The 23,967-nt window shown below is 54.3% G+C and overlaps 3 protein-coding genes across 3 annotated transcripts; 1 reads left to right on the plus strand and 2 right to left on the minus strand.

Moving 5' to 3' along the window:
* REC8 (REC8 meiotic recombination protein) lies at positions 1–6,746 on the plus strand (the record flags this gene model as incomplete). Its single annotated transcript, XM_084240251.1, has 19 exons — positions 1–56; positions 145–213; positions 319–461; positions 534–609; positions 714–831; positions 2,896–2,980; positions 3,331–3,410; positions 3,663–3,780; positions 3,854–3,926; positions 4,004–4,095; positions 4,259–4,308; positions 4,670–4,816; positions 5,148–5,214; positions 5,309–5,472; positions 5,682–5,730; positions 5,961–6,024; positions 6,145–6,276; positions 6,350–6,456; positions 6,546–6,746. The coding sequence occupies 19 exons, from the start codon at positions 1–3 to the stop codon at positions 6,635–6,637; spliced, it is 1,782 nt and encodes a 593-aa protein (XP_084096377.1). The 3' UTR covers positions 6,638–6,746.
* A 238-nt stretch (positions 6,747–6,984) lies between these two features.
* IPO4 (importin 4) lies at positions 6,985–15,301 on the minus strand (the record flags this gene model as incomplete). Its single annotated transcript, XM_084239513.1, has 30 exons — positions 15,216–15,301; positions 15,049–15,135; positions 14,860–14,939; positions 14,733–14,774; positions 14,157–14,286; positions 13,871–14,050; positions 13,596–13,661; positions 13,418–13,519; positions 13,249–13,332; positions 12,547–12,711; positions 12,407–12,460; positions 12,135–12,244; positions 11,729–11,837; positions 11,454–11,583; positions 11,142–11,255; positions 10,922–11,035; positions 10,683–10,803; positions 10,422–10,533; positions 10,202–10,317; positions 10,008–10,085; positions 9,874–9,931; positions 9,682–9,787; positions 9,398–9,591; positions 9,176–9,223; positions 8,690–8,815; positions 8,366–8,574; positions 8,123–8,255; positions 7,929–8,033; positions 7,207–7,273; positions 6,985–7,115 (listed from the first exon to the last, which is right to left on the minus strand). The coding sequence occupies exons 1-30, from the start codon at positions 15,282–15,284 to the stop codon at positions 6,985–6,987; spliced, it is 3,240 nt and encodes a 1,079-aa protein (XP_084095639.1). The 5' UTR covers positions 15,285–15,301.
* A 574-nt stretch (positions 15,302–15,875) lies between these two features.
* On the minus strand, positions 15,876–20,602 carry TM9SF1 (transmembrane 9 superfamily member 1; the record flags this gene model as incomplete). Its single annotated transcript, XM_084241173.1, has 5 exons — positions 15,876–16,269; positions 17,179–17,452; positions 18,086–18,271; positions 18,571–19,192; positions 20,258–20,602. 5 exons carry the CDS (start codon positions 20,600–20,602, stop codon positions 15,876–15,878), a joined length of 1,821 nt encoding a protein of 606 aa, XP_084097299.1.
* Between the last annotated feature and the right edge of the window lie 3,365 nt (positions 20,603–23,967).

Consider the following 23,967-nt stretch of genomic DNA (forward strand, 5'->3'; position numbering starts at 1 on the left):
ATGTTCTACTATCCCAACGTGCTTCAGCGCCACACTGGCTGCTTCGCCACCATCTGGTAAGGGCCAGGCTGGCAAGGCTAGCCGGTAGGGGGTGCCCAGGGGTCTGATGTCACCTCGGCTCCATCGTACCTCCACTCTCTCCAGGCTGGCAGCCACCCGGGGCAGCCGGCTGGTGAAGCGCGAATACCTGAAGGTGAACGTGGTGAAGACATGGTAAGACCAGAAAAGGGTGGCGCACTCAACCTGGTGTGCTTGTGGAGGGGTTGGGGGATGGATAGGAGTGGGCACGCTGGTCACCAGGGCATATTGTTCCCCTAGCGAGGAAATCCTTGATTATGTGCTGGTACGAGTGCCTCCCCAGATGCCTGGCCTGCCACGGCCCCGCTTCTCTCTCTATCTCTCAGCCCAGCTCCAAATTGGGGTGATCCGGGTCTACTCTCAACAATGCCAGTACCTCGTAGGTAAGGATGGGACTGCTGGGAGGTAGGGCAGAGCTGAACAGCCCTCACTAGACCTGCTCTCTATGCCCACAGAGGACATCCAGCACATTCTGGAGCGCCTGCACCGTGCGCAGATGCAGATCCGCATCGACATGGTGGAGACCGACCTGTGAGTGTCCATCTCCCTGGCCACCCAGCCTTTGGTAGTGAACTCCCCTGCTTGGTGTCAGCCCATCTCAATCTCAGCCCTTGACAGCCCCCATTCTCTCTCAGACCCAGCCTGCTTCCTAGCTGCCTGGCCATGATGGAGACCCTGGAAGATGCTCCAGACCCCTTTTTTGGGATGATGTCTGTGGATCCCAGATTTCTCAGCCCCTTTAGTATCCCTCAGGTAGGTGTCATTCTCCTGGGACACCTCTGACTTGATGGGCAGGGGAGAGGGGGCGCTGTTCCTATGCTAGTCTGACATTTGGGTTAAAAGGGGCCCTACCACATCTCAGCCCAGGGGGGTGCAGGAGACGGTGATAGTGGCACCCTCAGACAGCCTGCTCCACTCACCTTTAGGGTCAACCTAGAGGCAGCTGTTGTCTCCACTCATCTCCACACAGTTCCCACAGTGGAGGCCCTGATCCCGGCCCTCATTATCCCTTGGCACTGGGTTTCCCTACCCTTGTTCTCCTCCATCATTCCTAACACTCTCACAGCTTGGACAGTCACTCCCTTCAAAGATACTTCCAGTGGCTCCCACTGGGCCCTGGTACAGAGCTAGCCATCCCCCGACATCTCTCAGCATGTTTCCTGGGCACCTGTGGTTCCCAGTCTTGCCCCTTATATCCCAAAGCTGCCACATTCATATCTTTGCTCATGCCACTTCCCCAGCCCCTTATAGACACCCCTCTTTCCCTACTAGTTGTCTCACATATCCTTAAAAACCTGCTTCAGATGCTGCTATTTTCTGTGATACCGTTATCTCACTTCTGGTCAGAATTAAGTGTTCTTGAATTCAGTGCATCACTAGGCCCCCTTGTTTTATCCTTTGTGTTGACTTGTTGGGCTTTATACACACTTGTCTCCCCACTAGGCCATACACTCCTTGACATCAAGAATCTTTTCTGAGATGTGGTATGCACATACCATGGAATATTACATAGACACAGGAAATCATGAGATGCAGACATTTTCAACAAAATAAAGAGAATTTGAGAAAATTATATGCAGCTGAACAAGTCAGAATGAAAAAAACAAATATTGGATATTCATATAACAGACAATTTGACACTGTAAAAGACTTTCAAAAATTACTGAACATCAACATTCTGAGGGGCCTGAGGTTAAGAGGGAGTGGCAAAGAAACAGGACAAAGGGACACAAGGGTGATGGAGAAAAAGTGTGTGTGTATGTGTGATATAGTATCTCTAATGTAGCTGCATACTCTGAGGGCAAACATGGGAACTTTTCTATTCCTTTTGTCCCCCACAACACTTGACATAAGGTGCTTCTTACATAGGCGTATGGACAAAGGCTAGATAACTGGGGGTTGGGAGTGAAGGTCAGATCGATAGGGGGGGAAGGAGACTAGGTGGTGAGTGGGGTCACTGTGTGCTGATACCAGTGCCACAAGAATTAGGCATGAAGGGCCTCCCTGGTGGTACAAGAGGTCAAGGCATAGCACTACAAAGCTGTCCACAGCCGCTGCTGCACGTGTTCAATCCCCAGCCAGGGAGGTGACCCACATGGTGCAGCAGACCTCTCCTGTCTCGCCTGCTGCTCCCCTCAGCAGTGTATTTCAGTAGATCCGCCTGTCCTGCTCCCCACTCTGTCTCTGGTGAATCCTCTCACCACCCCCACCTCTGCCTGCACCCCAGTTCTTTTTTTAAATATTTTATTTTATATAATTCTTACATCATTTTTCATTTTTGCACAATGTATGCATTTTCATTTTGGTTATATTCCCCATACAATTGCACCCCCCCCTTATTTTGACCCTAATCCTTCCTCACCCTGCCCCCCCCGTATGCACCCCAGTTCTTGTATGCGTAAATAAATCTTAAAAAGAATTAGGCAAAGGGCCTCCCCGGTGTTGCAGAGGTTGAGCGCTGGGTTGCGAAGCTGCCCGCAGCCTCTGCATCGCCGGTTCGATCCCCGGCTGCTCCCCGGCCACCAGAGGAGGGTCCCACATGGCGCGCAGACCTCTCCTGCCGCCCGCTGCTCCCCTCAGTAGTGTACTTCGGTCCTTCTGCCTGCTCTGCTCCCCGCTCTGGCTCTGGTGAATTCTCTCACCCTCCCGCGCTTCTGACTGTACCCAGTGCTTGTATAAATAAATAAATCTTTAAAAAAAAAAAAAAAAGAATTAGGCATGAGGGGCTGTCACCACCCATTACTTGAATGAGGCTGTGAAAGTGGGAAGGGGAGCTGCTGAAGTGGAATCTCTTTTGTCCCCAACCCCTCCCCAAAGATTCGACACCTCTTAGAGGCTGCAACCCCAGAGAGAGTTCTTGAGGAGACCCTTCCTGAAGTCCCTACGGAGCCCAGGAAGCCAGGTGAGCAGACCATGTTTTTGGTGGAAAGCACAGGAAGGCCGAGAATTGAAGAAATGGTCATCTTTGAGCTTCTTTAAAGAACCGGGCTCCATAGGGGGGGCTCTTGACGTTAACCCCTTCACTGCTTCTCAATCATCCTGAGGCCAGAATTCTCACCCCCATTTTACAGAGGGGAAAGAGAGGTCCATAGTGAACAAGATATATACCGAGTATCAGTTTGCCAGTGACTGGCCTGGACCTGGTTAGAACACAGGTTGACCCGGCTCCAGCATCCATGCTTTTGCCTCACCTCATGGGTGAAGAAGCTTGGGAAGAAGCAGAGGGGTAGTGTGACTTCCTTGGCCTTCCAGAAAGGATCCAAGTCACTGTGCTGCCTCCTGAGCGTATCACCATCCAGGAGGCAGAGCCCATACGCATGCTGCCAATCGAGGTACGCTGTCCCCCTGCACAGAGGACCTGTGGCCTGTCCTGGTTCTGACAGCCCAGCGCCCTTGCATCTGCATCTCTGCCCTCAGAGTCCTGTCTTCTCTGTCTCCATTTCCCCAGCCCCTGCCCCACCACCTGAGCACCCAGTAGCTTCTTCACCTCATCCTGTGGCCTGTCTCAGATTGTCTCCTAGGTCCATTTGCCTTTGTCAGAAATGCAATTGAATGCCCATTCTCTGCTTACTCTCTCCCAAAAGGGTGAGCAGGAGCTCCCCGAGGTTAGCCGCCGAGACTTGGACATGCTGATTGCTGAGGAAGATGAGGCAGTCTTGTTAGAGGAACGTCGGCGAGTCAGGCCTCTCCCAGCACTGGACGGTAATGCTCCTGGCACAGGCAGATAGTGCTGCCCACCTCTTCTGCCTTCTGAGCCCTGATCTTCTCTCTGCAGAGTCCAAGGAGGAGCCCCGGGGCCTGGAGGGGGAAATCACAGTTCCCCCGCTTTCACCTCCAACTCTTGTACAGTAAGGGCAGGAACCCCGGGTTGGGTAGGGGATCAGTGCTGGAAAGGATGTCACTTTTCTTGCCCACTTCCCCGCAGGGTGGAGAGGCCAGCAGAGCCACTTATAAGCGAGGTCCTGGACCTTGAGGCGCCGAAGGTGCCAGGCTGGGAGCCTGGGCCCCCACTTCCTGGTGAGTACCTGCCACACCTGGGCCCTCCCGGGGGCACCTGCACCGCTACTGGACAGGAGCCTTGTGTTCCAACTTGCTAAAGGGAGGCGCCTCTAGCTTTTTGCCCAGGTGGCTACAAGGACATGGGGTATGGGCAGAGTCAGAACCTGTGGTATTGTTGCAGAAGTGACTCCCCCGCAGAAGCTGCCTCTGCCAGCCCCACTCAGCCCAGAGGTAAGTAGTACCCCTTCTAAGTAGTACCGACTTCTGTGCCCTCCCCTCCCGAGCTGCTCAACCCTAGTCAGCTTCCCCAAGCCCAAGGTCCCTGCTGGCTTACATGGGCCTTCATGCAAGTTAGTAATAGTAACGGTAAAATAGCCCACACCCTGTTTCATCAGCCTGACTTCCCAGATTCACCTTTCTCGTGCCCAGTGGGAGCTGCCCAAGCCCTTTCCCAGGCATCTCAGGCCAGGAGCTTGTATGCAGCCCACCAGGGTGGTCCTGAGCACAGGAGTGGGGTGTGTTCTGTCCCAGAGCCAAGGATGGTTCAAAGCTGGTCTGAGTAGCCTTTCCTCCACCTCTCCTCCCCACCCAGCGGAGGAAGCCCCCAGTCTTCCCAGTCCCTGAAAGCCCACCAGTCCGCCGCCGCCGCCGCCAGTTACTATTCTGGGACAAGGAGACTCAGATCCCCCGGGAGAAATTCCAGGAACAGCTGCAAACCAGAGCCCACTGCCGGGAGTGTGTGAGTCCACTCAGGCTCTGGGGGATGGAGTCCAGAGGGCCTGGGACAGGGGCAGGCTGGACTTCTCGACTCCGGGGGACATACCGGGGACAGTCCCAAGTGCATGTCTCGGGGTTGTACATACACAGCTCTCTGTGCTCCTTTAGTGGCTGGCCCTGCGGGCACATCCAGGGTAGCAGTTACAAAATCCAACTTTTAGGAATGAACAGAGCAGGCGGACATGGGCCTGAAGGAGATGGAAGACCAGAGGATTGGAACAAGGCTTTGTAGGGAAAGGGTAATGAGGAGTGGCTTCCTCTTAACTGGGCCTCTGTCCTTCTCCACCACACAGCCCATGGTACAGCCTCCTGAGAGGACCATCACAAGCCCTGCAGAGCTGTTCCGAACCCCAACTTACAGTAAGTGTCATCCTCTGAATTTGATGTTCTTCACACCTCAAACCCTGTCCGTCCTCACACTTCAAACCCTGTCCCTGCTGTCCCTTGTCCCTAGCTGGCTGGCTACCACCAGAACTGCTCACTTTCTGGACCCACTGTGCCCAGCCACCTCCAAGAGCGCTCATGCGAAAGCCACCCCTGGAGCCTGAAGAGGCTGCTGAGAGGGAGTTGGCAGCTGAGGAGGAAAGGAGAAAGGCTGAAACGCTGAGTGATATTGAGGTAACTGCCCTTACCCCTTCACTGGAGAGACTGGTCTTGTCGGGGCTCCAGTAGGCTGCCTCCTGCTCACATGAGCCAACAGGGCTGAGTCTTGGGCCCAGGTTGTGCCCCGTCCTAGAGCCAAGGCTGGTTCAGCACTGAAACACTTCACCTCTGACCCAGGTCTTCTGTGATGCTTGGGGTCTCAGTGGGCTTCTTCTCATTCCCAGGTACTAAGGGAGACCCAGGAGCCCAGTGGGCCCCTTATGCTGTCTTCAGGTAAGCACTTGGCGAAGAGGGACACAAACTACCACCCTTATCACTGTCCGAGGAAACTGGTATCCCAACTGCCAAATCTTTATCAGAGGGAGAGTGTCACACGAGGAAGCAGGCAGACTGTCCAGTTCTCCCACCTGGGTGCTTTTAAGTCACTGCCCACCTCTGGCATCCAGTTCAACCAGGCGGCCCGAAGGAATCTGGCCACTCAGGACCTTCCTCTCCCTCCACAGAGCTGTCCTTGGAAATGGCTGAGGAGAAGCCCCGCCCCAGCCTCATCCCCCCAGAGGAACGGTGGTAAGCAGCCAGGCCAGGCCGGGTGGGTTTGACTGTAGCCTGCCCCATGAAAGACAGCAGGTAGGATGGGTGTGCCCCTGTCTGTCACAGCTTCCTTTGTCCCAACTCTCATGTTTTTAGGGCCTGGCCTGAGGTGGAGCAGCTAGAGCCCCCTGCATTGCCTGTAGTGCCTGAACTCCCTGAGGTGCCCATGGAGATGCCTTCGGAGCTGTCTCCAGAGCTTGAACTGCTCTCCCTGGAGGCCGTGCACAGGTACCAGGGAAGGGATTCCTCAGTGCAGTGGGTCTGGGATGGGGCCTAAACTAACAGTTCTTGATCCCCACAGGGCAGTGGCACTACAGCTGCAAGCGAACCAGGAGCCCGACTTCAACAGTCTGGTGCCACCTCTCAGCCCCCGCAGGATGGCCGCCCGAGTCTTCTACCTGCTCCTTGGTGAGTGTGGTCACCTATGTGTTGGGGACACACACACAAGAGGCCACTGATGGAGTGCCCCAACTCACCCTCTCCTCTCTCTTGGCTAGTGCTCTCAGCACAGAAGATCCTTTATGTGGAACAAGAGAAGCCATATGGACGCCTCCTGATCCAGCCTGGGCCCCGATTCCATGTAGGTTAGAGACCATTAACAAAGCCGCCAGGAAACCAGCTATATTAAACATGTTTTGCCTCACCAGCCTCTGCTTGCCTCATTTCTGAACCTGCATTTCTATCCTTCTGTCAGTTTCTGTTCAAGCAGAAAAGAAACTGCCTTTATTACAGTATGATGTCATGGATCGTTGGCATTGTCCCACTGTGTAACAGATCGAGTCCCAGAACCATAAGGCAGCAAGCAGGACTGAGAGTCTCCTGCTGGGTGTGTGAGTCCCAGAATCTTTGGTAAGGTGTGTACTGGAACTGGGGTAAGAGATGATCTGGGGGCCTGGACGAGGTGCTCTTCTCTCTGGCCCAGCTGCAGCCTGCAGTCTAGGTGAGGCCCAGGGCAGCCTGAAGCTCTTGGGCCTTGTCGTCAGGCAATGAGCCCAGTGCTGAGTGGAAGCTGTTGTTGTGCTGCTTGGCCAAGAAGGTCAGGAGCAGCAGCAGTGCGGACTTTGTGTCTGCAGAGAGTAGAGGGAGAGAGTGGAAGAGGAGCGCTGACTCCCAACCCCTAGCTGCCCCACACCCTTTGCCCAGCACTGCTGGCCTTACCTGCTGGGATCTTGTCAGCCAGAATGAAGCTGCAGATGCGCAGAAGCTCAGGAGCAACATCGACAACCTGTGGGAAAATGCTTGACTCAGGGACAGCAGTAGCACCTGGGGCCCCAGCACTGGGTGGTGGGGACTGAGGAGTGTCACACCAGGACTGTTTGAGCTTGGTAATAATTCAAAGGTATCCAAAACAATGGGAGAAGGACCCATGAAACAATTTTTTTTTCTGGAGGGGACAGGACTGTGGCCAAAGGTGACCAAGGTCCTGGTCTCAAGACCAAAAAATGCCCAGGAGCTCCACGAACAGACCAGTTACTAAAACTGTTGACAGACACACTAACCCGAGTCTACACCTAGCCAATTAGTGCAGGCACTTTCTTTTCAGAATTTGCTCTACTGAATGGATGGTAGGGTGGCCCAGAGGTACCCAGGTCCAATGGAACAGTCTAAAAATTAGGAAATTGGCTATGGAAAGCTACAACTGGCTCAGATCAGAGAGTAGAAATGACCAGGGAGGAGGGTGTCTCCCCAAGGAAAACTGCTACATGAAGTGGGCGCCCTTCCTCTCCCATTACAAGCCTGGCTACCAATCCTTGCAGATCAATGAGAAAGCTGGAGAAAGGAGTGCGGTAGGCTACTCAAATTGCCACCACATCTGACTTGCCCGTCACCGAGACTGGAGTGTCCAGATCCCCTCCATGGGGTACCCAGCAGGCGGTTACCTGGTCAGGGCTGTTCTGGTACAGGAAGCTGAAGAGGTGCCCGATGGTGACCCACTCCTCCAAGTCTTCCTTCAGGGGCAGGGCATGCAGCAGAGCAGCCAGCACCTGGACAAACACACGGCTCAGGGCCCTGGCCTTGCAGCCTCTGCACCGCCCCTGGCTCCATGGCCCTGCCTAAAGCCCTCATCTCTCACCTGGGGCTCTGGTTTCCTGGTGGGGTTGGCCATCAGCAGGCGGGCGAGTGCCCCACAGATGTTGTCTCGGACACGGTCATGGCGCTCCCTGGCCAGGAGGGGCAACAGGAGCCCCAGCAGCTTAGGGAAGTGTCTGGTTCACAGTCAAGGAACAGGCACACACAGCAGGCCCCTCCGGTGCCCGAGCCCCAGGGATACCCTCCTCCCCACCCCACCGCCCCCCCACCTGTAAGCTGAGGATACTCCTGGGCAGGGCGACCCCCATGCTCTGCCAGCACACCCAGCCCAAAGATGGCATTGCTCCGCACCTCAGGGTCTGCCTCCCGGGCAGTGCTCAACAGCACAGGGAGCAGCCGGGACACAAACTGAGCTGAGGCAGCACCCAGGCCCTGAATGGACTCTGCCAGAGTCCCCACGGCAAAGGACTTCTCTGCCACTGTGCAGCCCTGTTTCTGTTGGCAGAGAGCAATACAAGTCAGCCTGGGGTTAGGGCAGGGGGTAGAGTGAGGGGCAGGGCTGGGCACAGGGCTCATGGGCAGAATGGAGGTTGAAATCAGGAACACTCACCGTCTTGCAAAGCAGTAACGGCAAAAAGCCAGCAAAAAAGGGGGCAAAAGCGTCTCCCCCGGCTGCTGCTGCCAGGGCAGGGAGGGCCTCACCAGCATGCTCCAGCAACATGGCATCATATTCAGCCTGTGAAGCCAGGTCAGGGTTGGAACAATGGGCCAGCTCTGTGACTGGGGTACTTCCTACCTGCTCTGCTACTCCTGCAGGTGGTGCCCAGGCTGCCCTTCGTCGGCTTGCATGCAGTCCTGCTTTATTTCCCGGTCCTCCTCCTCACCAATTGATCCGAGCCTGCCCCAAACCCCTACCTCCAGGAAGCTTTCCCTGAATTCTCCCTGCCTTGGTGGGAGCAGAGTTGTATCATCCAGAGCCATTACCAATCTTTTAGCAGCCCTGGGTCTGCTAGCCAAGCCCAAGTGCACTGTCTACCCCTGCCCCGTGGAGATGACTGCACGGCCTGCTCCCACAGCATGCACTCGTGGCTCTCACCTGCTCCTCTTCCTCCTCCTCCTCCTCCTCCAAGTCCTGACAGGCTGTCTGTGGGAAGAGGCAGCCCAGCTCAGGAAGAGGAAAGCCTGTGCTCTCCTGCCTCTTTGTTCCATGGGGTAGGGGAAAGGGAGAAGCTGGAGTTGAGGCGTCTAATTATGCCCATCTGGCCCGGCCCCGCGGCTGCTCCATGGGCTCCCCACTGCTTGTGCCCACCCTGCTCACCTTCCTCTGCAGCACAGTCTTGAGCATGCTGCAGAGCTCAGCAAGGCGCCCGGGGGGTTGCAGCGTGAGGGCCCCACAGCTGCGCAGCACCCCAGTCAGGGCCTCCAGCACAGCCATCACCACCTGGCGCTCGCGCTCCCCGTTGACTGCCTGCATGTAGGATGGCACCACCCGGGCCAGGGCAGCCTGCAGAGCTGGGGACATTCTTGGCTGAAGCCCTACGCAGACCCTGCGCTGTCCCCCCTCACCGGAGGCCCAGACCAGCCCTGGCCTCCCTTCCTCACCAGCAGTGTTGGGTTCTGAGGGGCAGCTCTGACAGGCCTTGTGCAGTGCACAGCAGAACTGACCCAGGGCTTCGTGTGCTGCCTTCCGCACATTTAGGTGAGGGCACTGCAGGAGGAAGAGGGCAGATGTGCCTGCTCAGTGTGCGGGGCTAGCACAGAGCCCAGGGCCCCAGGACTCACGGGCATATTCACCTCCAGCAGTTTGAAGACTTCTTCGAAAACAGTCTCCATGTAGGGAAGAAAGGCCACACTGTGGGCAAACACATGGCCGTGGGGAAGGGATTCACAGGCAGGGTTCCCAGGGTGAGGGAAGGGCCGAGGCTCACCTGGCATTCACAGAGATCTCCCCTAGGGCTGCACAAGTGTCTTCCTTCTCGTCAAAGAAGGCGTTTTCCACGCTGTACCTACAGGTGGGAGGCAGCCGCCGTCAGGTCTAAATGGGACACGAGCAGGAGTGGATCCAGCACTGGGCCCCCATCCAAAGCTTGATTCCTATGAGTAGAACAGTCCCCCTTCGCACCCTGAGATCTCAGAGTCTTCCTCCTCTTCCTCATCCTCATCCATGAGTTCCTCCTCTTCCTCCTCATCACTCTCATCGTCAAACAGAAGAAAGGAGCTGCTTCCGTCATACTGAGGCTGGACAGCAGCACAGCAGGACTTTGGCTTAGTGGGGCCCAGGAGATAAACCCCATCCCAGGGCTCGCCTTCCCCACCCAGTCCAGCCCACCCGTTCTGCTCACCACAATGCCCTCAGTAGAACGCAGCGATAACAACATGAGCATGATGATCTGCTGCAGGTGGGGGGCCAGGCCTTCACCCATCAGCCCCGATAAGGCTGCAAACAGGCTGTACCTGGTGGGGGCAGGTGGGCGCTGTACAGTTCTGACTGCTGTAGCCAGACCAGACGGGAGAGCCTGGGGAAGCCTATGGTTTAGAACCAGGGGACTGGGGGCCGTGGATCCAGAGGGTGGGCAGGAAGCATGGGGTGAGGGCTCACTCACGTGCAGCGCCGCAAGTCAGGGTCGTCTACCTGGTCGCATAGGCCCAGCCCCAGCTGGCAGCATTCCTCAGCCAGGGGCCTCATGGGCTCCCCCACTGCTCGTGCCAGCACCCCCAGTGTCTCTGTGGAGACCAGAGCTTATTAGCACTGCGATGAGAAGACACCTGTACTGCCCTGGGAAAAAGCTCTGGGAACACCAGGTGAGCATCAGCCTTTCCCTGGACAGGGAACCCGACTCACCCAGGCTCTGGATCTGCACAGGCTGAAGGTCTTCACGGCCTGTCAACAGGAATTCCCGCAGGTGCTCCATGATGGTGGGGAAGTAGGGCAGCAGGGAGGCCTGGGCAGCCGTAGCTGCAGGATGGAAGGAGAGGATCAGAGCTAGAGGGGGGCCAGGGCCACCTGCCGCAGGACTGTCTGAGTGAACCCATGCCCCCACCTTCAGCTCTTTGTGCCTCACCAATGGCCCCCAGGGCGCTCACAGCCAGCTCCTTGGCCCGGGGGCTACTGGGGCTCCTCAGGGGCTGCAGCATACACTCTATAAGCTCCGGAAGGTAGGGCTGTACCTTAGATCCTGTGGGAAAAAGCACTTCCTCTAACAACCAACACACAACTCATACCTTGTGGGGGCCCATCTCCCTCCAGGCCAACCCTCTTTGTGGCCCACTGCAGCCCTCTCCCCACCACAGGCTGGGTTTCAGACAGTTGCACACCCTGGCCTCTTTAGCCAAAGCGATATCCTACTCCCTCAAACCCCCACTGTCATCACTACCGAGATTCTCCACAAAATTCTCCAGGGCATAGCAGGCCTTGGCTAGGTGGTGTGTGTGCCCTGGAGGCACCGACTTCAAGTAGGCCAGGAGCAGTGGCATCACCTCCCCTGAATAGCTGCTGATATGAGGCTAGGGAAGAAGAAAGGTGGCCCCGAGTCAGCTCAATTGCAGGGCACGCACATCAGTGCCAACAGAGGAGGGATGCCTGAGGAGATGATGCTGAGAGCATGCTGGGCCCCAGGAAATGTGGCTGCCCACATTAAGCCCTGCTGACCTGTAGGTTCTCTGAGAACTGGCCCAGGGCAAATAGCGCAGCATTGCGTACAACTTGTGATGGGTCTGCGAGGCCCTTGCACACGATCTGCAGCAGTGGAGGCAGCAGTCTGATCAGGCAAGACAGAGGGCAGGGTCTGAAGGCAGGATCCACGAGCCCTAGGCTGATCTATTCTCCTTCCCCCGAGGAAAACTTAAGGCTATCTGTCACCAGAGGGTGGGCATCACCCCCTAACTCCAATGGTTGGAGTAGCCGTGTATTTTATCTTCCAATCCAGGACTTTTTTGAGAGTGTGGCGAAATGCCGCAGCTGATTAGGCTTGAACAAGCACAGACCAAGGTCACCACGTGCCATGCAGTCTTCCCTCCCGGGGTCCACCCTCACCCTGGGGCAGGGGAATAAACACCTCTGTCTGATGTGGTCGCCAGCTCCATCAGACAGCACAGCCAGCACCAGGAGCCCAGCCTTGCGCTGGTATGGGCTCTCACTCCGCAAGGCCTCCTCCAGCATGGGCATCTAGGAGAGCACATGTTACTCTCTGAAACCCCAGCCTGAGCCTGCCATTCTTGGATCAACAGGCCCTTCACACCCACCAGGACCCCACACATCCTTGGCCACAGGGATCCAAGCACAACTGGGGGTAGGAGCACCACAAGGACAAGAGAGAAAGATTCATACCAGAAGGGGACAGAGCTTCTCTGGGGGCAAATGTAACGCCAGCATGTCCACGACCTGAAAAAGTTGCCTGTCTCTGAATCTGCCCCCCAACCTCCCACAGTCATTGGATGCCTGGCCCCAGCAACAATCCTCCATCCCACCTGTACAGCAAAGTGCTTGGGAGTCTCCCCAGCCAGTCCAATTTCTAGCTCTTCTTCCTCTGAATCCTGGTCCTCGGGATCCAGCTGGCCGAGGGGGGGCTCGGCAGCCATTATAGGGAAGAGGGTGTGCAGCAAAGGTGGCAGAAGACGATTCTTCAGTAAGGCCTTGAGAAGGATGGGAGAATAGTGTCCCTGAGACTCTGCTCTCAAGATGGACTCACCATTAAAAATTAGAGCCTTCCAAGGTGGCGCAGCGGTTGAGCGCTGGGTTGCGAAGCTGCCCACAGCCTCTGCAGTGCCGGTTCGATCCCCGGCTGCTCCCCGGCCACTGGAGGAGGGTCCCACATGGCGCGCAGACCTCTCCTGCCGCCCGCTGCTCCCCTCAGCAGTGTACTTCGGTCCTTCTGCGCCTGCTCTGCTCCCCGCTCTGGTGAATTCTCTCACCCTCCTGCGCTTCTGACTGTACCCAGTGCTTGTATAAATAAACAAATAAATAAATCTTAAAAAAAAAAAAAAAATTAGAGCCTTCCAAAGGGTCTAGAAAGACATTCCTAATGTCCCAGCCAGAAGCTAGGAAAAAGCCAGATCAAGGCTTGGACATCTTAGCTGTAGTATTTCAGATACCCCGAGATGGACAGAAAGCCCTGGGAGTGAAGGAGAGTGGAAATGGGGCTGGAGTGCTGTGTGTCAGAAGGCACTCACCTTGCTCTTGACTTTCACCAAGAAAGTGAGGCAGCAGAGAATACGCACACGTATCGCATCACCCAGGGCCACGTTTCTAGCCACCTATCCAGAGACCAATGAGAATCAGAGACAGGCAAGGAACCTTCCAGCAGAACAAGCAACAGGGGTATGCTCACTCCAGACTCACCCCCAGGCAGAAGTTGAGGACCTCTGAGAGATGGGAGGTGATGATGGGCACTTCTGACTCCAGCAGTTCATCCAGGGCCTCTACGGCCTCACAGGCCTTTGCCTGCCAGACAAGTAATTAAGTTACTGCATTCTTCTTCAGGGAACCTGGTTGGATGCTCCTGCCCACCTGTCCTCACCTCATCTACAGGGATCAGAGTCTGCACAGCCATGAGGAGTTTGGGCACCAATATCCGTGCGAGTGGCTGGAGGACACAGGATGAGACGAATCACAGAAAGCATGCATCCCTAACCTAAGACCCTAGAAGCTGGCAGCTTCCTGGAAGCCAGGCAGCCACCCAGAGTATCCCTTCTCAATTGTCAGGAAGAACAAGAGGCAGAAAGAATGTGCAACCCACAAGGGTGAGAAGAACCGAGGGTAGGGAGCCAGGGGAGGTAAGAGCCCACATCTTACCACATCCTCAGTGCCGAGGTAGGGGGCCATCGTGGTTAGTGTGCGCAGGGAGTAGAAGAGGAGGCCAGGAGAGCCCACCTCACCAAGGGTCTCATTTAGAAGCCGAAGAAGTTCCCGGTGGTGGGGCTGGAAGGTCTCGGGTCGGGAGGACACCAGCACACTTAGCAATAAAAGTCCCATCTGTTCAGGCGCGGGGATGAGAGAAAAAACATTTCCATGGTCGTTCCAAGGAGGGCTTCTCCAGCCCTCCTTTCCAACCACATGATGACCAAGCACATGCTCCTACCTCTCTCTCTGGCAGGTGGGGGCTGTGAGTACTGTGCTGAAGTAGCTGCATGAGCTGAGGCCAGGCCTCCAGGCCTTCCTTTCGAAAAATGGTTGCTGAGAGCTGGGCCAGACTAAGGCTCACAGAGTGCCTGCAAACAGAAGAGAATCCCCCCACCCCCAATCACCCTCCAATACCTTCCCCTGCATTCACTGGCCCAGTCTCCATGTGGTAGCCAGGGGAGAAACCTCCATGCGTGGGTACAGGGTCTCTGCCCAGTTGGGACACATTAGGCAGCCACTCAGAGGGAGGCGCAGTCTGGTGGGTGTGTGATCTGGTGAGCCTGTCCTCACTTAGACTGAGCTTCTGTTCCACTCCTCTAACTTAGGTTTGGCAGACCACCATAGCATATTCTCAAGAAATTTTGTCTTCAGCAGTCTTAGGACTCATGCTCCACCCTTGATCTAGAAATAGAAGTTGCTGCCTCCCCCCACCTCCCCAAGTCCCAGCCAGCAGCTGAAAGGGAAGGCAGAGGCCCAAAGGGGATCTCAGCCTGAAGTCAGTCAGAATCCCCAGAAGCAGCGAGTAGGCACTTACGCTGTCTCTTTCTGGAGTGCCGTCAGAACCAGGGACTTGAGGCTGGAACACAGGTGGCAGGTATTTGGCACCGGGCCTGCTCCAGAGCCGCCTCAGCCTACCCCGTCCCGCCCCTGGCCCAGCCCACCTCTCCCGAAGATCCGCCGCCAGCCGTCGCCAGCGGGTGCTCAGTCGTCTGCGGGTCAGCACGGCCGCAAACTGGCGGATCTGGGACGAAGAAGGAGACATGTCTGGGATCGGGCAGGAAAGTGCTGAGTGGGCCGCAGGGGCCAGGCGCCGGGTGGCCGGCTCCGCGGGAGGGGGGCAGGAGAATCACCTGAGGGTCGGCGGCCGAGGCCAGCAGGTCGCAGAGCGCTGGCAGGGCGGCGGGGTCCCGAAGAGCGATCTGGAGCTGCTCGGTGGCCTGGGGAGAGGCTGGGGGTCAGAGTCTGGCCTTGCCCGCAACCTCCCGCTCGGCCCGGCTTTGTCCCGCCTGCCCCGTACCCGGCGGATGCGTTCGGTGTCCGGCTGCAGCAGCTCCCGAAGGATCCGCTCCAGACCCGCGGGCTCCATGGCAGCAGCGGAGCCGCCGCGGCGGCCGGTAGGGGGAGGGACCGCACGTGGAGTTTCTGGACCCCACTTCCGGCGGAAAGGGCGTTGCTCCGCGCCGCTCCCGTCGCCAGGGTGATTCAATTCGCTTCCCGCTGGGGACTCCAGCGCGGCCACTTCCGTCGGCTCGAGCGCCCGCGGAAACAGGACTCTGGCAACGCAGGTTCCCCGAGCCGAGAGTTCCCAAGCTCCGCGCAGAACTCGGGCCTCGCGCTTTCGGCGGCGGATCTGGCTTTCTGTGGACCCTGCCCTTAACTGTCGGGCTCAGGTTCCTATATTGAGACCAAACCCTTTTTCTTAATAAATTTTATTTTGGTATTTGTAAAATGAAAAGTCAAGGCCAAAACTAAAGGCAACTTAAAAAGTTCAAATATATACTCCTTATATAATAGAGATTTATAGTTTCCAGGCCCTCTCTGGGGAAGGGAGGCCCAGACCACGGAGGGAAGGCTACAGTGCCATCACACAATTCAGTCATTCAGTGAGACGAGCTGGTAAGCGATCAATAGTGTGTGAAGATCGGGAGAGAAGAGCAATAGTTTTGCCACCCCAAACTCAGTCCATCTTGAGGTTAACATAGATATACCGGATGAACTTTAGGGAAGAAAAAAAGGAGATGGTACCCAACATCAGGAAGAAGATGTAACCAGTGAGTAAGGAGTAGCCAAAGAACTCTACGGTCTGTACCGCCCCTGACATATTGGAGCGCCGGGCATAGTAGAAAACTGAGTAGAGGAAGATGAAGAGCCCAGTGGAGCCAACACTGAGCACAGATCGCCACCACCAGCGATAATCCTCCCCAGACAATTGGAAGTAGGTGAGCGCAATGGAGATGCACGCGCCGACGCTCAGCAGAATGGCGAAGACAAAGAAGAGGATGCCATACAGGGTGTACTGCTCCCGGCCCCATACTGTGGCGAAGATGTAGTACAGCTCCACAGAGATGGCACTGTGAAGAGAAGAGACGGCACAGCGCGTTAAGGGGCTGTGCGCTGCTAGCACATTGGCCAGGCCAAAACCCAGCCACCAACCCTCCTGCTACGGTGGAAGGTGAGTCCTCTCTGCTCCCTGCATTAGAGTCCATGCCTTTCTGGGGATCTTTTACCTATTGATTAGCGGCTCTCATTTCCAGAACATCTTCCTTGATAGGTTCAGAGCAGGAATCTTGTCTGTTTTATTTTCTACTGCCTTATCTGTCTGGCACTAGAGGGCCCCCCTCCCCATCATCTGGGGATACATTCTGAGACCCTCAGTGGATGCCAGAAACCTCAAATAGTATTGAATGCTACCTATACATACTATGTTTTTTCATATATATAGTTTATATATATATACATATACAATGTATAATATAAACTAGGCACAGTAAGAGATTAACTACAGCTAATAATAAAGTAGAACAATTATAACAAATATACTGTAATAGAAGTTATGTGAATGTGATCTCTCAGAATATCTTATTGTACATAATATTTTTGGGCTGTGGGTGGCTGCAGATAACTGAAACCATAAAAGTGAAACTATAGATAAGGGGGGACTAATATATTAAATAAATTGAGTGAGTAATTGAATGGACTTTAAGCCCCACCTGGTACCTGTAGATACCAAAGTCAGAAACCAGGTAAATGGTGAAAGGTGCAATGTCTCTGGAGAGTTTTACATGTGAGACATCCTGAACTGATTCAAACTCAGTCTTTCTTGAGAAGAGGAGACACCATTTAATGATTTCTCAGTGGTAGAGCTGAACCAGGGATTATCACTGAACCTGGGTTAGGTTACAGGGTGAGTGGTGAAAGGAAAAGTGAAGGTCATGGAATGCTGAGCTGGGAGTGATGGCCATGGAACAAGGGGAGGTTACCTGAAAGGCAGAAAGCCTCCAACAGTCATGTGGATGAGAGTAGACTTGTACCAAGGCTGTGGCGGGATTTCCCGGGCGATGTTCTTGGTGCGACAAGGTGCATCAAAGGGGCTAGCGTTGTTCTTCCCGAAGATGCCGCCAATGACAGTCAGGGGAAAGCCCACTAGCAGCCAAACCGTGAGAAGCAGCAGGATGGTGGTAGCTGGCAGAGCCTGTGTCGAACCATTGGCCCAATGCACCGAGTTCACCACACTCCACGTCAGGAAGAAAGGTACTGCAGGGATGGGCCCCCGGAGGGAAGATCAGGACTAGGAGCTACATCCCTGGGGACACTCACTCAGACTGGACCTAAATGGGCGAGAGTGAAGCACCCTGCCTCCAGGTAGACTGGACCCTTTCATATCTTATTCCTTGTTCCTTATCAATACACCTTTGCTATTCACTATCACTAAGGATCAAGGCTGCTATGAGGTAGTGATCTAAAGTGACACTATCCACCTGCCCCCCAGGCCCTGTCCTGCTGTGGTATCAGTGAGTCCTCGCATGAGATACTTCTTTGGATTAAGGCCCTGTTTTCAGCGTTTACACATATAGGGATGGAATAGAAACCAGACACGGGATTGAGAACATGAAAGGTTTTTACTGCAAGCTACTACTGCCTTTAAAAGGCTAGAGTTGGGCAGCCTATCTCCAAAATAAAACCTCCCGTGCTAGCCATGCTGCTCAGGACATTTAAGGACTGAATTTAAAACTATACATTATACAAAAGAACCATTAATGTCTTTTGGGTAGTTTTTCTAATTGTTTTCTTTTTTTCTCTGTTTTCATTTTCTATCTGACTCTATCCCAGATTCCTTGATGTGCTCTAAGTTCCAAGTCAGCCCACCATGGAAAGGGTGGTCCTTACCAGAGAAGAGACTGGTGGTGAGAATAATGTTCCACACCCAGCGCTCGCCGCCAATCTGCCGGTAGAAGTGGCTGGACACGTAGCCAGAGATGCAGCAGGTCAGGGCATACAACAAAATGGCCGCTGAGTTAATGGCCCCATGACGGTGTACGTTGAACATGCCCAGCAGCGCCATGACAATAATGCCTACAGAGTAGCGGTGGAGAACTTGTGTTAGGTTTCGCTTGTCACTCTTCTAACAATTTCAGAGAAATTTTTCCCCTTTCTCCCAGACCCAGGCCCTCCAGCAGCAAAACAATATCCCTCAATTCTGCTGTTCAGAAAACCCACAATAGACTATTATATATCCTTGCTAGTGCCACCCAATCCCTTAGGTTTGCCCCTCACCTTGGACAGAAGAGAAGATCCGCAGACCTTTTCTGAACAAGTCACCTACTTAGTTCTAGCCCTTAAGAGAAAACCCTGATTAATTTGTATCACCTCACCGGTGCCAAGGGCCAGGAACTGGGCACCCACGCCCAGCACAGCACAGAGCAGACCACGGTATGGAGGGAAGCGGAAGACATCTGTATGGATAATTTTCCAGCCATTGTCACCTTGGTCAAAGTCATCACCAGACCCTCCAGAGGACGTCTCCTCATCCAAATTGTACCGAGCCAGGTCATTCCGAAGCACACGCATGAGAATGACAGCCACAAAACCCACCAGTAAAAACACAAGCACCATGGAATTAATAATAGACAACCAGTGGATTTCTAATGTTCGGGGAAAGAAACCGCTATCATCACCACGGCGCCTGTCACTCCGACGCTCCACTGAAGTCTCAGACCAGCGCACACTGTAAGTGTGTGTAAGGCCTAGGAACTCATCAGGTCGTAACCCATCTAAGCTGTGGGGCTTGACATCCCGCACTGAGACATTGGCAAATATAATTCGATCTCCATGGAATTCTAGGTGGAAGTCCAAATGGGTCCAGAGTCCTATCTTGTGGCTGTGAGGCAGGAAGCCACTCTCTTCCATGTAGCCCACAAAGCCACGGATGGGCAAGTCGTCCACCACAAATTCAAAGTAGTACAGTTCCTCAATGGCCTGGCGCAGCTGCTCCACCTACAAAGAGCAAGTCAAGAGTAAAACAAGCCTTCCCAGCATACGAGCATGGCATCTCAACCTCTGCCCTACTGACATTTGGGGCTGGGTAATTCTGTGTTGTGGGGTTGATCTGTGTGCATTATAAGATGCACCATCCCTGGCTGCTTCTTCCCACTAGCACCCTCTCACCCCTACAGTAGTGACAATCAAAAATATCTCCAGGGTCTCCCCTGGTGGCGCAGCGGTTGAGCGCTGGGCTGCGAAGCTGCCCACAGCCTCTGCAGTGCTGGTTCGATCCCCAGCCACCCACATGGTGCGACAGACCTCTCCTGTCTCACCCGCTGCTCCCCTCAGCAGTGTATTTCGTCAGTCTGCCTGTTCTATTCCCTGCTCTGGCTCTGGTGAATTCTCTCACCCTCCTGCGCTTCTGACTGTACCCAGTGCTTGTATAAATAAATAAATATCTAAAAAAAAAAAAAGTCTTAGAAACACTATATTAAAAAAAAAAAAATCTCCAGACATTGACAAATGTCCCTTGGAAAGCAAAACTGCCCCCTGTTGAGAACCACTGGGTTAGATCCTAGTGTGCTGGGATTCTCCAAAAAGCAGGTATAACTTGACATGGTTAAAGCCTAGAAAAAAGAGGCAAGAAGGTGTAAGAAGGCCTGGAGCAGATAAGGGAAAGTGCCCTAAGATCAGATTTGCTAAAGAAAAAAAAAAAAGCATGGTGGGGAAGACTAGGTGTAGTGTAAAGGAATAATTAAGAAAGAGCTAAGAGATTGTTATGGAAGGGAACAACTACATAAGAATGGTAGTTGGGATCTTACTACAACAGAGAAGCTTGGAGACAGGAACTTCAGTTCTGCAATTCACTATCTATGCAGCCTTGAAAAAAGTCACATCTAAGCAAATATGTTTGTCAACTGAATGCAAATACTACTACCTACCCTGCCTGTCACACAGGGTTGTAGTTAAAATCAAGACACAACATTTCTGTGAAGGTGCTCTGCAAACCACAAACACAAGGCACTGTTATTAGTCCCTGGTAGGGAAGGCTAAGTTAGGCAATGTGGAGAGGCTGACCTGTGCAGAACTGAGCTTCATGTGGCACAGAACTCTCTTCTCCACATTCTCCCGAAAGCGGATCTCGTACAAAGATTCAGCCATGCGGTCCCCATCCAGCACTTCACCCAGGCTAAGGCTTTTGTGACGTATCTTTTCAGGGCTGCAGACTGGAAGCTGATAGTAGTGGTAGGTCTCTTGAGGGTTATGGTAGGGTCCCACTTTGTTGACATAAAGAATGACAGGGTCTCCAGCTTTGTAGCGTGTCAGTCCTTCCACTCCCGGCTGGTAGCTTGTGCCCAGCAGCAGCATTAGGAATAGCAACCACTGGCAGTTCCAACTTCGAAGGTGCCCTAGGACTGTCATCCTTAAGGCTGTGGAACCTGTTTGAGGGAATCCTGCAGTTACGGAAACCAAGGATCAAACCCACGACACCCTAGGTCAGATCCTTCAAACTGACACCCAAAGGCTTTAATTCCTCCCCCTGGAGTTTTCCCCACTCTAGTCAGGAGACCGCCCCCGACTTCCACACCACGTCTCTCAGTCCCAAAGACTGGGCTCTGTCTCTGCTTTCTAGACCTTTCAACCTGGGGTGCACCCATGCACCCCCAACCCCGCGCTCCGGCAGCCCGGGACCTTGGCGCGAGCCCCAGTCGGTTTCCATGGCAACGCCACGTAGCCTCGCACCTCAGGCACCTTCCCGCCGCGGCCCCGGGGTCCTCACCGCGCGGGAGGGGCTGGCCCAGGCGGAGCCCGCGGCCTCTGCGGCCCCGTAGCTGCCCTTGGGCTCCTGCCGGGGTCTCCGCGCAGAGCGGCGCGCCAGCGGCTGCCTGGAGAGGGCCCGGCTGCCGACCTCCGCCGAGCTGCCTCCGCCGTGCCTGATCGCAGCGGCTGCGGTCACAGCTCCGGGAACGCTGCAGTCGTCTCAGGTAAGTGCTCCCGGGTGCGCTCTCTACAGCAGGAGGCCCAGCCCATCTCTGGGGACCCCGCCAGGCTCGGCCAGCCCGACCCCAGCGGGGTGGCCCTCCCGGCGATCAGGAAGGCCGTCCGCGACACGTCAGTCTTACCACTTCCGCCCTCACCCGCGGGGACCTCAGCCCGGCGGAAAGCGCCTTTCCGGGCGCCCAGGGGCGGGCCACGCCCCCGCCGCCGCGGCCGCTCCCGCGCTGGGCCCGCGGCTTTCTAGGGTCGAAGGGGCGGCTGAGATTCTGCGACGGGTCCGCAGACGCCCCTTCGGGACCGGAGCCAGCGCCTCACCATTCGTGCGTCCCTGGGAAGATTTGGGGCGCCGGCGGAGGCCTGAGAGCGGCGCCGGCCGCGCGCGCCCAGTGACTGTCCCGGAGACTGAAGCCAGGCGGTGGCACGGCGCACAGCCGGAGGATGCCCCGAAGCGTGTGCCGGCTGAGCCAGTGGGACTCGTAACCGATTGCCGAGGCCGACTGCTGAGAGTTCAGGGCCCCCAACCCAGGCAGGGGTGAGGCTTCGGGCGTCACTGCCTAGGACGGTGGGGGCGCAGCTCTTGCAAGAGTGCTAACGAGTATGGATCTTATGGCACTGCTTCTCTCCCGACCGTCATGAATAGCTTCCGCCAAGAAAATAAGTACATAAATAAAAATACCCTTCCGAAGCTGTACTGGTGACTTTCCTGGCCTTACAATGACCGCCCCATATTCGACGAAAGGCAAACATGAGCGTAGTCACGGCTGGGCAGGAGAGCTGCTCAACCATTCTTGCCTGTGTTCTTGTTGCTTCTCTCCCATTATTGCTACCAAATCAACTCTTAATCTTGCGTCAATTTACCTGTCAATATTCAAGATCCTATATCCAGGATGCTAACAGAATCTTAAACTATGTGGTTAAGAACATGTGTCTATAAATTGTGTTCTCCAAATAAGAGTGAGTTCTCTGCTGTGCAGATACTGCTTTTTCCAAATTACTCTTCCATTCTCTTTCATTCTTCTCAAACCTATGAGTTCACCTACCATTTCTCATCACTTAACCTCCCTTATAGCCAAATGGGTGGTAAAAGCAAGAAAAGAAGTTACAAATATTATTAGGTGCTGCAACAAAAAGTATTGCAGCTGTAGGAGCACCAGGAAGTAAGAACTTTGAACTTTGCCTTGAGTAAAGACTTCCTAAAAACAGCTCATGAGTTATGTCCTGAAGGGAGAGTAGGAGTTTGCCAGGAGAGCAGCGAGAACAAGGAAAAGCAATTCCCTGTTTCCCTCTCCCCCCAAAAAAACTCTTGTTTTGAGCATTTCGCATATGTTAAAAGATAAACTTGGACAGATAGGCAGATCGTGAAGCCACATGAAAAGTTTTGGACTTTGTTTCCTATGAGGAGACACTGAATTATTTTAAATGGGAATAAAATCAGATTTACTTTTTGGCCTACAGGGTGAACTGGTTAGAGGGGAGAAGGCTTACTGGACTGATAGTGAAGAAATGATAGGGGCTTGAATTAAGGTAATGGCAGTGAGCCTTAAATATTTTCTTAAAAGGATCATTAGGAAGTCAAAAAAGGCAGGATTCAGTGACAGATTGGCCATAAAGACTAAGGCAGGGGGGCCTCCCTGGTGGTGCAAGGGGTTAAGACGCAACCTATGAAACTATCTGCAACCACTGCAGCATGAGTTCGATCCCCGGCCAGGGAGGTGACCCACATGGTGCAGCAGACCTCTCCTGACTCGCCCGCTGCTCCCCTCAGCAGTGTATTTCAGTCTGCCTGTTCTGTTCCCCACTCTGTGGTGAATCCTCTCACTCCACCCACCCACCCCCCATCTTTGGCCTGTGCCCCAGTTCTTGTCTGTAGAAATAAAATAAATCTTTTTTTTTTTTAAGATTTATTTATTTATTTATTTGTTTGTTTGTTTGTTTGTTTATTTATTTATTTATTTATACAAGCACTGGGTACAGTCAGAAGCGCGGGAGGGTGAGAGAATTCACCAGAGCCAGAGCGGGAGAAGAGCAGGCAGAAGGACCAAAGTACACTGCTGAGGGGAGCAGCGGGCGGCAGGAGAGGTCTGCGCGCCATGTGGGACCCTCCTCTGGTGGCTGGGGAGCAGCCGGGGATCGAACCGGCGCCGCAGAGGCTACGGGCAGCTTCGCAACCCAGCGCTCAACCGCTGCGCCACAAGGGGAAGCCCAGAAATAAAATAAATCTTAAAAAAAAAAGGACTAAGGCAGGGAGAGGGAAAGTCTGGGATGACACTTGCTGTTTAAGTTTAGGACTAGTATAGAACTTAGAGAAAATGGAAGTCTGGGGGAAGAAAATAAGGAGTTCAGTTTTGGGCTTGATGAGTGTAAGGGGGGAGATGTGCCCATGTAATTTCCAGTGTGCAAATGGATGCTGGATTTGGAACTCCAGAGATATCCTGGAGATTAGGAACAGTCAGCATTGATGTAGTAATTTGAGATCCTTAAGGAACCCAGATGTAGTAATTTGAGATCCTTAAGGAACCCTTTCTATTGAAAGGTCTGAGGAAATAAGGTCTGTGATAGAACCCCCAGAATATAAGGAATGGATAGAGAAAGGTGAGGCTCCAGTGAAGTCAGAAGAATGGCTAAAGGGATGGGAAGGGTTCAGGGCCATGGAAAGCAAGATAAGAATCCAAGGGCCTCCCTGGAGGTGCAAGGGGTTAAGATGCAACCTATGAAGCTGACTGCAGCCTCTGCAGCACAAGTTCGATCCCCGGCCAGCCAGGGAGCAACCCACATGGCACAGCAGACCT

The sequence above is a fragment of the Talpa europaea genome (genome assembly GCF_964194135.1).
Source record: "Talpa europaea genome assembly, chromosome: 8".
Lineage (NCBI taxonomy): Eukaryota > Metazoa > Chordata > Mammalia > Eulipotyphla > Talpidae > Talpa > Talpa europaea.